This window comes from Toxotes jaculatrix, chromosome 10, assembly GCF_017976425.1.
Source record: "Toxotes jaculatrix isolate fToxJac2 chromosome 10, fToxJac2.pri, whole genome shotgun sequence".
Classification (NCBI taxonomy): Eukaryota; Metazoa; Chordata; class Actinopteri; family Toxotidae; genus Toxotes; species Toxotes jaculatrix.
In genome coordinates, this window is record NC_054403.1 from 19,661,359 (window position 1) to 19,675,210 (window position 13,852).

At 42.2% G+C, this 13,852-nt stretch overlaps 1 protein-coding gene across 4 annotated transcripts in view; it reads left to right on the top strand.

Moving 5' to 3' along the window:
- The first annotated feature begins 2,665 nt into the window (after window positions 1–2,665).
- Window positions 2,666–13,852, top strand: part of pcdh19 (protocadherin 19) — a 53,274-nt gene continuing 42,087 nt past the window's right edge. Inside the window, exons 1-2 of one of the 4 annotated variants that reach the window (XM_041048459.1) lie at window positions 2,666–5,911; window positions 8,495–8,840. In XM_041048459.1, coding sequence (XP_040904393.1) covers window positions 3,765–5,911; window positions 8,495–8,840 — 2,493 coding nt within the window. In that variant the 5' untranslated portion in view covers window positions 2,666–3,764. The remainder of the gene's footprint in view (window positions 5,912–8,494; window positions 8,841–13,852) is intronic. The other 3 variants (XM_041048461.1, XM_041048460.1, XM_041048462.1) reach the window with 3 other exon arrangements.

Sequence of the window (13,852 nt, forward strand, 5' to 3'; positions counted from 1 at the left end):
AACCAGTTTCTTAAGACGTGAAAAAGGCCTGTTTTCTATGAAAATTACATGATTTTTCTTATTCAGTTTTGCATAAACTGAACTTTTGTTATTTCTTTTTTTTTTTTTTACCTTGAGTGGTTTAACATTTACCTTTGTGCCATTTGAGGTTATTCACTAGACTTGAACTGATTAAATTTCATTAAAACCTTGAAAAAAAATAGGGGTGCTCTAAAACGTATGAGCAGTAGTGTACATTAACAGTAGTGTCCATCTCTTTTTATGTAACTTTTTTCACTTATGCTCTTGTTAATATTTTGTAAATACTATTATTTATCTATTTTATTTTACTTACAACGTTTTGTATGGCATTCTGGGTGAAGAGCAAAGTAAGAATTTCATTGTACAGGGAAACCTGTTTCCTTACTGTGCAAATGACAATAAACCCTTTGAATCTTGAATCTTGAATCTAGTGCCCTAAAATAAGCATCATGAAGCTACTATTACTGATCCTGTGGCGTTTATTAAACAGACACAGGTTAGGTTTTGTATTAAATAAAAACATAAATAAATAAGGTAAATTACTTGCTCGTATTGGGCAAAAATGACCTTATTCTCCTTTCCATATACAGTTCAATCACTCCTTATTGATTAACAATGATTGGATATGGCTCAGAACTAATTCACCTCTTGGACGGCATATTAATTGTGGTCAAACTGCCGACTTCTATTCCAATATAAAGAGGAAATTGATTTGCCAGTGTTTCATTGTTATTCTTGTGCCGCGCTGGTGTTTTTCATTGGGGTGAAGCAGTCTGGGGGTGAAATGGACAAGCTGGAAAAACAGAATTGAGCGGCTACTGCGGACGCTAGATGTCACCCTTGTGACTTTGAAATCGGCCTGCTCTCGACAGGATGTGGCGGCGGTTGTGCGCGCTGGTGAGATGCAGGCAGGCAGACTGGCTGCATGGGAAGAGAGAGAGAGTGTGTGTGTGTGTGTGTGTGTGTGTGTGTGTGTGTGTGTGTGTGTGTGTGTGTGTGTGTGTGTGTGTGTGTGTGTGTGTGTGTGTGTCGGGGGTAGGGAGGTGGTACCGGCTGCGAGCGAGTGTCGCCTCTATCTCAATGAGAAGAGTGAGATTACAGGGAGGGTGATGAGAGTCTGTAACGTGGAGGGCTACCAGCGGAACTTTACATTCACCCCCTTATTCATTGGCAGAGTGCTTTCCTCACTTGTGTAGCTCGACATGTGACAGGAATGAATTGTTCGCATCATAAGGAGCCTCGATATGATGTCGGTCTGAATTACATGGAGATAAGGGAGAAGGGACGCACCGAATAATAGCTAATAACTGATTTGTTGTTCCTTTTCTTATGATGATTAGCGACAGGGTGGAGGTCATAGTCCACCCACATCATTATTAACCTTCATAAATACGGACTCTGCAGCTGACAAACTCAACCGATTTAAAAAAACAGTGAAGGCAGCTTATTAATTCTCATATGATAAAACTATTTCTCTGTTATTAAACACACCACCTTTTAGGCTGACGTCCACTGGCGAGATGTTCAACCAAAATTACTGAGATTAAATTCAGTCCATCATTAACAGTAACAAGGTATGAAACAGACTATTGCTTGTGACCTTAGATAAACTGGAATCAATTACCAACCAACATGTAGTCTTGACATTTTAAAGAATATATGATATTCGGCTCTGTGCCTCCCAGTGTGTTTTGTGTAATTGTTTAGAGTGCTCAAGGGCAATATTTAGTCGGAAAACCTTTATGAGTTTTATTTTCGTGACAGCCAAGAAGAAGAAAAAAAAACGTGAGTAAAGATGCATTGATTTAGCCTATGGCAAGGTTTCTTCCCAGCATGTTGCTACATGGAAACCATAATCTATAATGTTTGTTCATTATTGGGAATTGCCTCACCATGGTGCCTGGTGTTGCCTAAGCTCAAACAGAGCGCACATTAAAGGCAAGAGTCACGTTGGGGTATAAATGATGTAACACAATGCGTACAGTTGCAGCGGCTGTATAGATCAACAGGCCAACACTTGGCTTTAAAATGTGCAGTGTAAGTTAGCGGGAAAAGATGCTGTTTGGTTGTGATGCCATCTGCTCTGACACGGGGGTCACCAAACTTTGACAGGTCACTGAGGATCATACAGATCCATAAAATTCCGCAGATCCCGTTCAAGATCCACACTGAGGTCTGCGCTGTAAAAAAAAAAACAAAAAAAAAAAACTCTTACTTGTTACCTATCATTGGCCGCTGTAGCAGAGGAAATAAGGACACATGGGTGAAAAGTTATCCTTAGCATCTCTTCTCTGCCTCTGCTGGGGAAAATTAGCCTGTTACACTTTTTTTTTTTCTGGTGGGAACCCTCTCTAAGCCCCCCACGGGTCCCCCAGACCACAGTTTTAGAACCGTAGCTCGAACGATCATCAAATACACAGCTCCGTGTTTCAACTTGTACGCTGTAATCGCCCGTTGAGTCGTCCATCTGCAGGAGAACAGGTAGTTGGCCGTGTTTCTTTGCTGTACTTTGCCCCACCCACCAGCAGCTCCAGCCCTCCTGTGTAACCCCTGATTGGCTGAGGGGATTGCGGGTCCTGAGACTGAGCGCTCGACTCGGAGCTGCGCGTCCGCCAGTGTGCACCAGTGAAGCGAGTGGAGCGCTTGTTGGAGTCAACTAGACAGCCTACTGGCAACGAATGATTTCTTTTTTTTTCTGCCTCAACCAGGCTGGATAGGCTTCTGTGCTTCTACTTTGCTGCAGCCCAACATGAAATGCGTTTTGTACATACAGTAGGCGCTTGCTTCGTTTCCTCCCACTGGCTTTTGGCTACATTTTCAACGGATTTTTGTGTGTTGCATGGACTAATGACCGGGATGTGTGCAGCCTTTTCCAAGTGAGATACGAGGAAATTAATTAGTAAGTAAAAGCCTCAAGACTTGCGAAGGGAATGAAAGACTAAATCTGCTGGAAATAAAAAGGTAATCGGGACTTCAGTGATGTGATGAGACATTACAGCAATTGCACCCTTGTTCTTTAGGCAAAGAGAGCCGGACTTAAGCTGTTGAATAATTTTGTGACTGCAGATCCTTTTAGATTTTTTTTCCCTCAGATGTGCAGTTTGAAAGCCAATAGCTGCCGTCCGAAGAGGAAATTTTATCACTGCTTGTAATATATCACGCAGAACAACATGCTTATCCAAAATGCGACTTAAATATTTGCTGGCATCAAGGCGGAGAATTTAACACGGACTTTTGAACCCCATTACTTCATCTGCAGGGAAGATTTAATTTTTTCCCCCTTTTTTGTGGACTTGCTCACAGGAATTGTCATTTTGTGTCTATGCAGTTCCAGCATTTTTTCCTCCTTTCAGTCCTCTTGAAAATGGACAGTTCCTCATATGAGTCATGTGTAAGACCAGTTTGCCGCTTGATAAGAGCCGCACGGATTTACACGGCTAAATCACTGTTGTGAGAAGATTCAGCATGTTTTCACAGATCTGTCGTCCCCAATGTTTCGTCCGCTGCAGTAGACCGGAGGATGTGCTCTGCCTGAGAAGAGTAAAATAGGCTAAGGCACTTGTTAGAATTATAGCTTTCACATCATGATATAATTTGCATACACAAGAGCTATTCGTCACCCAAACACTTTTCTGGACATTTCAATGAGATGATTCATTTGGAACATTTTTGCTCTTTTCTCGTGCATTCTTGTGCGTAATTATCAAGATTTTTATTAGGCAGAGAAAAACTCAACAGGTACAATGCAAACCAAGGAAATGGAATTAATACAATTAATTGCTGTGTTCCTTTTATTTTGTGTCGGGGCTGAGGCTGTAATCAACCTGAAGTATGGAATAAACGAGGAAATGAAGCCCGGGTCAGTGATTGGAAACGTGACAAAGGACGCACTAAAGCAAGGATTTCAGATTGCACCGCAGCCCCCGTACTTAAGGGTGATTTCCAATTCAGAACCACGATGGGTGGAACTCAGTCCAGCCGGAATCCTTACAACCCAAATGAAAATAGATCGGGATGTAGTTTGTCGCCAGAACCCGAAGTGTATTATTTCCCTAGAAGTGATGTCAAACTCTATGGAGATCTGTGTCATCAAAGTTGAAATTGAGGATCTGAACGATAACGCACCCAGATTCCCAACGAGCCACATTGACATTGAAATTTCTGAGAATGCCTCCCCTGGTACCAGGTTTCCCCTAGAGGGGGCAAGCGATCCGGACTCGGGGATCTTTGGAGTGCAATCGTATTCCATCACCCCAAATGAGCTTTTCGGACTAGAAATAAAGACCAGAGGGGATGGGTCCAAAATTGCTGAGCTTGTTGTGCAAAAATCGTTAGACAGGGAGACACAGTCCCACTATACATATGAAATCAGTGCAGAAGATGGAGGAGACCCTCCAAAGATAGGCGCGGTCCAGTTAAATATCAAGGTAATTGATTCTAATGACAACAATCCTGTTTTTGACGAGCCGGTGTATACAGTTAATGTGATGGAGAATTCCCCTATCAATACTTTAGTCATAGACCTGAACGCAACGGATCCTGACGAGGGCACTAATGGAGAGGTTGTGTACTCGTTTAACAGTTACGTCACCGAGAAAACGAGGGATGCGTTTAAAATTGACCCCAGAACCGGGATCATCACTGTCAACGGTGTTTTGGATTATGAAACAACGCAGATATACGAGATCGACGTCCAGGCCAAAGATTTAGGTCCCAACTCTATCCCAGCTCACTGCAAAGTCACAGTGAATGTGATGGATACGAACGATAACCCACCTGTCATCAGTTTACTGTCGCTGAACACAGAGATGGTGGAAGTTAGTGAAAACGCGCAGCGTGGATATGTCATTGCGCTAGTCAGGGTGTCAGATAAGGATTCTGGGGCAAATGGCAAAGTGCAATGCAGGCTGCAGGGGAATGTGCCGTTCAGACTGCAAGAATATGAAAGCTTCTCCACTATACTAGTTGATGGCAGGCTGGACAGAGAGCAAAAGGACACATACAACCTGACCATCCAAGCGGAGGACAGTGGCATCCCTCCTTTACGCGCCACAAAATCCCTGGTAGTCAAAGTCACAGATGAAAATGACAACCCTCCTCACTTCCTCAAGCCACACTATCAAGAGATGGTGATGGAAAACAACCTCCCTGGTTCATGTCTGCTGGCAGTATCAGCTGAAGACCCAGACTTGGGGATGAATGGCACAGTTTCATACTCCATAGTCCCTGGTGAGATTAAGCACATGGATGTAAACACATATGTCAGCATAAACCCATCAGGCCGCATTTACTCCATGAGATCATTCGACCATGAATACACCAGGACATTTGATTTCAAAGTTTTGGCCAGAGACAACGGTAATCCCTCTTTATCAAGTAATGCCACGGTGCGTATCGTGGTGTTGGATGTCAATGACAACACACCTGTTATGACAAACCCTCCTCTGGTTAATGGCACAGCGGAGGTTTCAATCCCAAGAAACACTGGGGTGGGTTACATGGTGACCCAGGTGAAAGCAGACGACTATGATGAGGGGGAGAACGGGCGGCTGACCTACACCATCTCAGAGGGGGACAGGGCTTTCTTTGAAATCGACCAGGTGAATGGAGAGGTGCGCTCCACCAGGATGTTTGGAGAAAATGCCAAATCCACCTACGAGATCACAGTGGTGGCGAGGGACCACGGCAAGCCCTCCCTCTCTGCCTCGGCCTACATCGTGGTGTACCTCTCATCAGACCTGAACGCACAGGAGCCTATTGGACCTGTCAACCTGTCCCTCATCTTCATCATCGCCCTGGGCTCTATCGCAGCTATCCTGTTTGTGACCATGATTTTTGTGGCGGTAAAGTGCAAGAGGGATAATAAGGAGATCCGGACATACAACTGCAGGTACTGACCAAATCTTGTGTGTGTTTTTGTGTATGTGTGTGTCCCTATGAGAGAGAGAGCGAGCCTGTGCGTGTGACCGTGATCGTGCCTGAAACTGCGAGTTGACAGTGCATTGCTTTTGTCATGCAGCATGTAGAGGCCCTACTGTGAGGACTGCAGATTTGGGTTTTTTTTCCCCCTACAGCTGAAACTGTGATAGACCTAAATAAACCCGACTGCTTTAAATCAGACACATTATGCTGAGACCCACTGTTCCGTGTTAGGGAAACGTGATTGATTGATTTAATCCTTCCATTGTAACCAATTGACTCATAAATATGACGGTTCAACTGTCATGTTCAATTTGCTGGTGTGTTGCCGGACAATTAACGTCCCACTGGTTCAATAGCAGTCCCAGACATTTATTATTTAACGTCCACCATGGCTGATTGGCTGTTATCAGCTTTAATCTAGTGTGATTATGGACAGTCCTTCAGGGTTATTCAGATTTACCTCTGTTTTCTTTTCACCAAAGAATATCAGGAACACCTACAATAAAATCAAATAAAATAAATATTTATATATATATATATATTTTTGCAGTTTTTGATTTATAAAATCATAGGAGTCACATTATAGTCATTAACTACTTAGCTATTTTACTGGAAAGAAGCAGATTATTATTTTCAGGACATTGCATATTTTGTTTTGTTCATCAATCTGAACATCAGTTCTGGCTTTGATTTCCCTGTGCCATATTACCGCTATAAATTTACATATAGATTGGATTTGAGAATTTAACCTGAAGCTATAATCATATTTTGCTCCAGACATAATTTTGTTGATTTGAAGTTAAGTTAGGCCGTTTTTCAAGCGTGTAGTCATAAAAAAATATTCGAAAACTCCCCCAGTATTGCTCAGATTTTTGTCTCAGCATTGTTCAGGTATTGTGTTTTTTATTCCGATGTAATGTTTGTTTGAAATGCTTGAAGTGCTTTTCAGCATTTTCTTAATTACATCGCTTGGACATTGAAATTAATTGTGGTTCTCTTTCTAGTAGCTCTGAGGAAAATCCTGTCACACAGCATAATTACTCCAGTTTCAAGCATCACTCTACCTTTAGATTGTTAACAGTGAGAACTCACACCTGCTCAGCGCATACATACTTAAACTACACTAAATGTGTTGTTATTCAAGCCTGATTGGAAATAGAGGGAAGCCAGCATCCTCACATCTTGATCAAAACAGCTACTTTATGCAGTATCATATTTTTAATGTCAGTTATATGTTTTGTTCAGAGAAGAAACACTGATAGACAACAACAAATTCAAAATTCAAAACTGCTCTCAGTACTTTTCTCTCCTAGTGTGAGCCACTCTCCCTGCTGGGTGCTTTAATCAGCACTGATGTGTTCAGATTCTCAGTCGCCACCTCGAATATGAGGAGCAGTTATCTCCAATTTATTGCTTGTCCTCTGTCAGTCTGCCTGACTCTGAAGATTTCCCCTCCCAGATTTCAATTTGGGCACAGAGTAGAGAGACAACATGTTAAAATGATAAATGAAAAAGAAATGGAGTATTTTCTACCCTTGCAGCTGCCCATTTGCTTTCCTCTGAATCAAGGGGGAGCAGAATGGGGGCGGGAGCTGTTTTCAAGATGCAATCTAAAAGAAAAATGAAAAAGACAAACTACAATGGTGCTTCTTAGCCAGTGTGATTTTAGAAGCGACAGAGGATTAGAGCTGCATTTTAGTGAGGAACAGAGGCCAGTGGGGGCTGGTATAGCAGAGACGTTCCAGACAAGACAACAGACAAGAACAGAGACATTCCAGATATTGCAATTTCATGGGTAACTATTGTTTTGTAGTGAGCTTTAATGGGAAATAAACCATATGCTGTATGCCGTAAGGTTAAAAATGGCCTCTTCCAGACTTTGAAGTAATGCAGATCATAAAAAAACATCACGAATTATATAGAGTACGTCTAGAGAAATTTGTAGTCATCACCATAGAGCACATAGCATCTGTTGTCCTGTGGAAAACTGCAAGGCTGTACAAAGAATGGATATTTTCCACAGTGTGTGGATCCTTTGATAAAACATGGCTGTATTGCTCATTTGCTCTTATTAAAGTCAAAATACCCAGTTCAAGTTTTCAGGAGCCACTGAGAGCAGCTAAATGAATTTGAATCTGCAGTTCTCCTGCACTCCGGTTTGCTAGTGGGCTTGCTTGATAATGAAAGAAAAAAATGGAACTAGTGTGGTTTGTGTGCTTTGAATATGATTGCATATACCGGTAGAGGTGCTGAGTACCAGTGTGTTCTTTTGATTTGCTTTTGTGGTTTTGGCATGTTTGCATATTGTCTGCCTGTTTGTGACATGTCAATTGCTGAGCATGCAAATGCAAACAAACAAGGGATGACAGCTCTATTGCAAGCTGGGAGTGGGCAGTCACCTAAGTGTGCTGTTCCACCCCTGGACACGAGCAATGAGCCTTTATCTGGAACCCATGGTTGAACAGCGCCCTAGCTGGCATGGCGGCTGAGCTTTTTGACCATGTGGACAGCAGAGGGGAAGGCAGAACACTGCTTTATTGAGTCTGTTCAGTTTCTTCTACTTGCGCAGGGTGGCGGAGTACTCATATGGCAACCAGAAGAAGTCCAGCAAGAAGAAGAAGCTGAGCAAGAATGACATCCGCCTGGTGCCACGAGACGTTGAGGAGACAGACAAGATGAATGTGGTGAGTTGCTCGTCTCTCACCTCCTCGCTCAACTACTTCGACTACCACCAGCAGAGCCTGCCACTGGGCTGCAGGCGCTCCGAGAGCACCTTCCTCAACGTGGAGAACCAGAACTCACGCAATGCAGCTCCCAACCATGGCTATCAGCACCCGTTCACTGGGCAGGGCCACCAGCAGCCAGACCTCATCATCAACGGCATGCCGCTGCCAGAGGTGAGATACAATCCGCTGTGCTCTGTCCTAAATCCTTGACTGGGCAGCTTTGGGTGTTAGGGTTAGACGAAAAGGGGGTGGTTGGTTTTAAAATTGATACATTTGACTAAACGTGAGGTTTCATCAGCAGAGGAGAGATAGTCAGCTTTGTTAGATTTCCTTCTTCATTAATTATTACTAATAGATGTCATTGATGGTCCTGAATCTAAAGAATCAGTTATAGAGATGCTATGCAACACCTTTCAACACATCTAAAGGTCTAATGATATTTAGCATTCCATCATACCACAGATTATAGTGTCAGTGAAATGTCTGTCTCTTACTGATGGAAGACTGAGCTATTTGAAGTGGCACTTGTGACGTTATGCCAGTCAATCTGAGTGGAATCCTTCGAGGCATTTCAAGGTGCCGAGACACGGAAGCTGACCTGTGACTGAGAGCGCTTTGCCAAGCAGAATTTGGAGGCCTGACAAAGTGGATTATTTGGCCTCTCCAACTCTACTTGTTTACTTTTTTTTATTTGTGTGTGCTGAGCTATTGCAAAAAGAACAGGGGTTTGAGCACCTGCCAGGTGTATTGACCCAACTAATCAGCTCCACCACACGTCATTTCAGGTGCTAGCAGAAAGAATAATCATTGCTTAAATGCTTTATGTGTGTGTCGTCCATTTGGCTGCAGTGTTACCGCATGGCCGCTCTGCACAGCCAGCCATTGAATTACCCTGACATACCATGCATGACTCTAGCAGAGCAATGAAGGTCTGACTTGAAAGACTATTCAAGCTGACAGAGTGTATGCCGACCAGCTGATCTTTAGTTTATAGATTTTCGTACATATGAACTGGTCTATTGGATTCTTTGGGCAACCTCCCTCGCTCTCTTCATGACCCACTTCTCCTCGATCCCATGGGAGAAAGGGACATTTATGTTTGTGTGTGTGTTTGTAGGAGAGAAAATGTGCATCAGTGTGTGTGTTTATATAAGAATGTGTATCATGCTCTCTCCTATAGACAGCAGCAAATAAGCTCCAGCTCCACGCACACACACATACACACACACTTGTAATTGATGACTCCAATCTCCGTTTGACATTCAGTGAGGGGAAGGTGGGGGTGTGGGGTTGGGAGTGGGGGTCTTAAAACTAGAAACACAAGATGGATATTGATGTATTGACTGGATGATCCAGAGAGATCCAGGCACCGATGGATCCTGAGGGGTCAATGAGACCTACTTACAGGCATGCTGATTTACTGGGCCTGTCTGAGCCGGTTCCGACTGAGTGTGTGTGTGAATAACACAGGTGGAAAGAATTAGAAATGTTGTAGGGGGTTGTCCTGTGGTGTTATTCGGTCAGTGGAAGCAGAGGTGGGGGATTCAGCAGGTTCATGCGGTGACCCGTATGCTGCGATTGCATTTGCTGGTAGGTAGGGCTACACAGGTCACCGCCACTCTTTCCTCTGCCAAAAAATGTGGATCTGGCTTCAGAAGGAAACCAGCCACCTTTGTGAAAAGCTCGAGCAGCATCCTGTCTCTGTGGCTTAACCATCCAATAAAAGCACATTTGCCGCAGGATTAGGAGAGCCTTTATTTGTTTCAGCTAATGAAAAAGTGGAGAGGGAGACAAATAGGGTTGAAGATTGATTTTGATTATTCCATATGCAAAGCTTGGAGTTGTCTTGATAGAGCTGTGTGAGGGCAGATAGAGAGATAAGGAAGGAAGAAGTGAGCGAGGGTGAATGAGTCTTAGTGCCAGGTGTCTGAGCCCCGACTACGTTTTCTCATTTTCTTAGAAGCAGTTGATTGGTTTGATAGAGACTGGGGCTGTTTAGCATGCAGCTTCCGTCGCTCTCCGCCTTACACATGATGTTGACAAACATCTCTTTGACCCGGCCTTTGCATATTTTCCCTGGACTGAGAAAAGGGTGTGTGTGTGCGTGTGTGAATGAGAAAATAAGTGAGGAATAGCGGTAGCGAGAGCACGCGTTACCCTCCGACAGAGTTACCCCAGCGCAACAACAGTTGTCATTGTTTTCTTTCCTCCCCATTGTGACATTTGCAAGAGATAGAAGCTCTACAGTTCAAATGTTGCTCTTAAATGAAAAATATTTTCAGTATAATTACAATACCATTTATAGCACAAACAAACAGCAGTGAAATTACTGATAATTGCTTTGTTACAATGAGCAAGCTTGGGCTTGAAACCACTTGACTCCACAAGTCCTCAACCCATATCCCATTGACTGGCTAGGACACACGAGTGGCTGCACTGTTGTGATTACTAAGGCTGCTTTGTCCCAAAAAATTGTTTTCATCCTGAGGGCAACCTCATAATTATCCATGATTCATTTATCCTCAGCCGAAGAGCTTTTTGTTTTTACACCAGGGCACAATGATGTCTCTGTGTTTGTTTATTTTCCAAACATGTAGTTTAAAATTATCATAGCCATCAGAATGTGGGTACGAGGTCAGATTTGGTTTGCTAATGGAGGGAAAGAGGATATGGGCTTGTGTCTCTTCGTAATTTCTGTTTTTGATCAATGCAAAGTTCTCCTCCATTGTTAGTTTATGTGGGGCAGTGAGCATCCTGCCTCTGTCAGAGCAGCTTGAGCCGAGCTTTTCCTGCTTCAGACAAAGCACGCTGGCACGCACACGTACACACACAAACCCACACAGCAGACTTGGCCAAGATAACAGTGACAGGTCTCCCCAAAGGCCTCATACCTGCAATTGCATTGTGTATATTGTATTTTCCCTTGTGAGAATGTGTACCAGTGTATACCTCCCCGCACATTGCTGTCCATTGTTTTGAAAAGCATCAGCTGTGAGATGTTTGTTAGACCTGCCTGTGGTAGCACTAATATGAATGCTCACAGGAGAATAGAGCTGTCTTCCATAGCTTAATTATAGTGAATCACTTGGTGGGGGAAACAATTATACAGTAAAGGAATGGCCTTTGGCTAGAATGTGTTTTTGAATTTGTAATGTGTGCTAAGGCTTCTCACACCTGTGATTCCAGATAATGAGCAAAGCAGAAAAATAAGTTTTCCTGCTTTATTGATTACACTTATTCAGGTAAGAGATTGCAGATTTTCCTTTTACACCGGTGATAAATGAATCAGAAAAAGGTGATAAATGAATTTGGAAAAAAACGAGTTGGACTTTATAATACGTTGTGTAAAACATTCAGTATGCGGTGGAGGGTGCGCTTCACAAGTTAAGTTAATTGCTAATTGATGCAGTCATCTTCCAGATTCTCTCTGCACTGTTTTCTTAAAGATACTGTAGCTACACTCTTCTCTGTGATACTGTATTGTAGTTTATGCCACAGTGTCAGGTTCAGATGTACACTTTGTGTTTGTTTGTTCAGCTCTCACAGTCAATCAAAGGACCTTAAATGAGAAAATGAAAATTGAAACAAAACAACTGACAAGGTATCTCAGTGCACCAGTCTTGCTGTTTTTCCCCGTTAGTAAGGAAGACGTTTTGATATTGATGTAGGAGAGACAACAGGGAGTGGTTCCAGCGAGGCTGCACATCCCTCGCTATCACTTCACATCAGGACAATATGCATGGGAGCATTCAAACGTGTCATATTGAGCATGCAAAGTAGATGTCATGCTGTCAGCGCACACTACACATCTGTTGAAACTGCCAATCTCCCCCCACACACGTACTCATGAATACACACGCACACAGAGTATTTCTTATGGAGCGTCACATTTATTTGAAATATGGGCTGTGACATTATCATTTACATCATTATGACCAACTCAGAAATCTCAGAGAAGGAGAAATGAGAGGCATAATCCAACATTTTCGATAATCAAACATTGTTGTGATTCTGCATTTAAAGTACTCTTTTAATGCTGTTATGATATTGTCATCATTCCCTGGTGTTTAAGATGTGTTTAGCTATAAATGTTTCTAATAATATTTCCTCAATAGTTACTGTCATATTTGTGTTCTAGTGTTATTGAAAATCTTAATCAATTATTACATGAAATAATTGATATGTTTCCCTCATTTTAGCAGCTTTTCAACTTTTTTTTTATTCACGACAACAGTACAGATTTTCAGTGGAAATTCAAGCTTTGTTTTCAGTTTATCTTTACAGACTCTGTCTCGCAGAATCATTTAGTTTTTGTTTGTTTGTTGATCTGCACAGGCTGTGATTGACAGAAAGCAAAGAACGTCAGCTATTGGTTGAAAGTGTAATTGGGAGAGGACAACATGGAAAGCAGAGAAGTGGAAGTAAAACTGTCTCATCTCAGCTTTCACATTATTGCTGAATGCATGCATTTCTGCTACTGGAGACTCTGGTTAGAACTTCCTTCAGAATGTAAAAGTTCACTGAGAATGTAAAAGTGCTGATCTTAGTTTTGCTTTCTGACAGCTTTTGTATTCACAGTTTTCGATGCAGTTTGGAAGTGAATAGTGAAGTGAATGAGTCTGAAATTTTTAGCAACACTAATTAAAAAATATCCTCAGTCATGGGGATATTTTTGAGAATATTAAAACAGGATGAACCTTAGAATTACATAAATGAAATGAAATGATTGATAGTTAATGGTTAAATATTCCATTTAATCATTCGAAATTCAGCATACAGTGCAAAAAGCTACCAATTATGCAGTAAAGCCAATGTCAAAAAATACTTGTGGAAAAAAATGCACAACCTCTTCAACTCTGAACAGTTTGTCAGTGACTAATCATGATGGGAAGGAAACAACGACAGATATACAGATATTGTACAATAAGGGAAGGGATACATATCTGCTTGATCTTAAAAGTCAGTGATTTTTTTTGTATATTTTTGATGTGTTGGAAGAGTAGGAGGTGTATGTTGCATTCTTTAAAGTCTCCTCCTTTCAAAGGATTTGAGAAAGAATCGTTTCATCTCCAAAGGCTTCAGATGCGCACTGATTGAGTGGCAGATGAACCTGTTAATTATTTAGAGAGGTTATTTGTAAGGCAGGTACTTCAGAAATGCTCTGCTTTTCAAGTGTCAGTGTT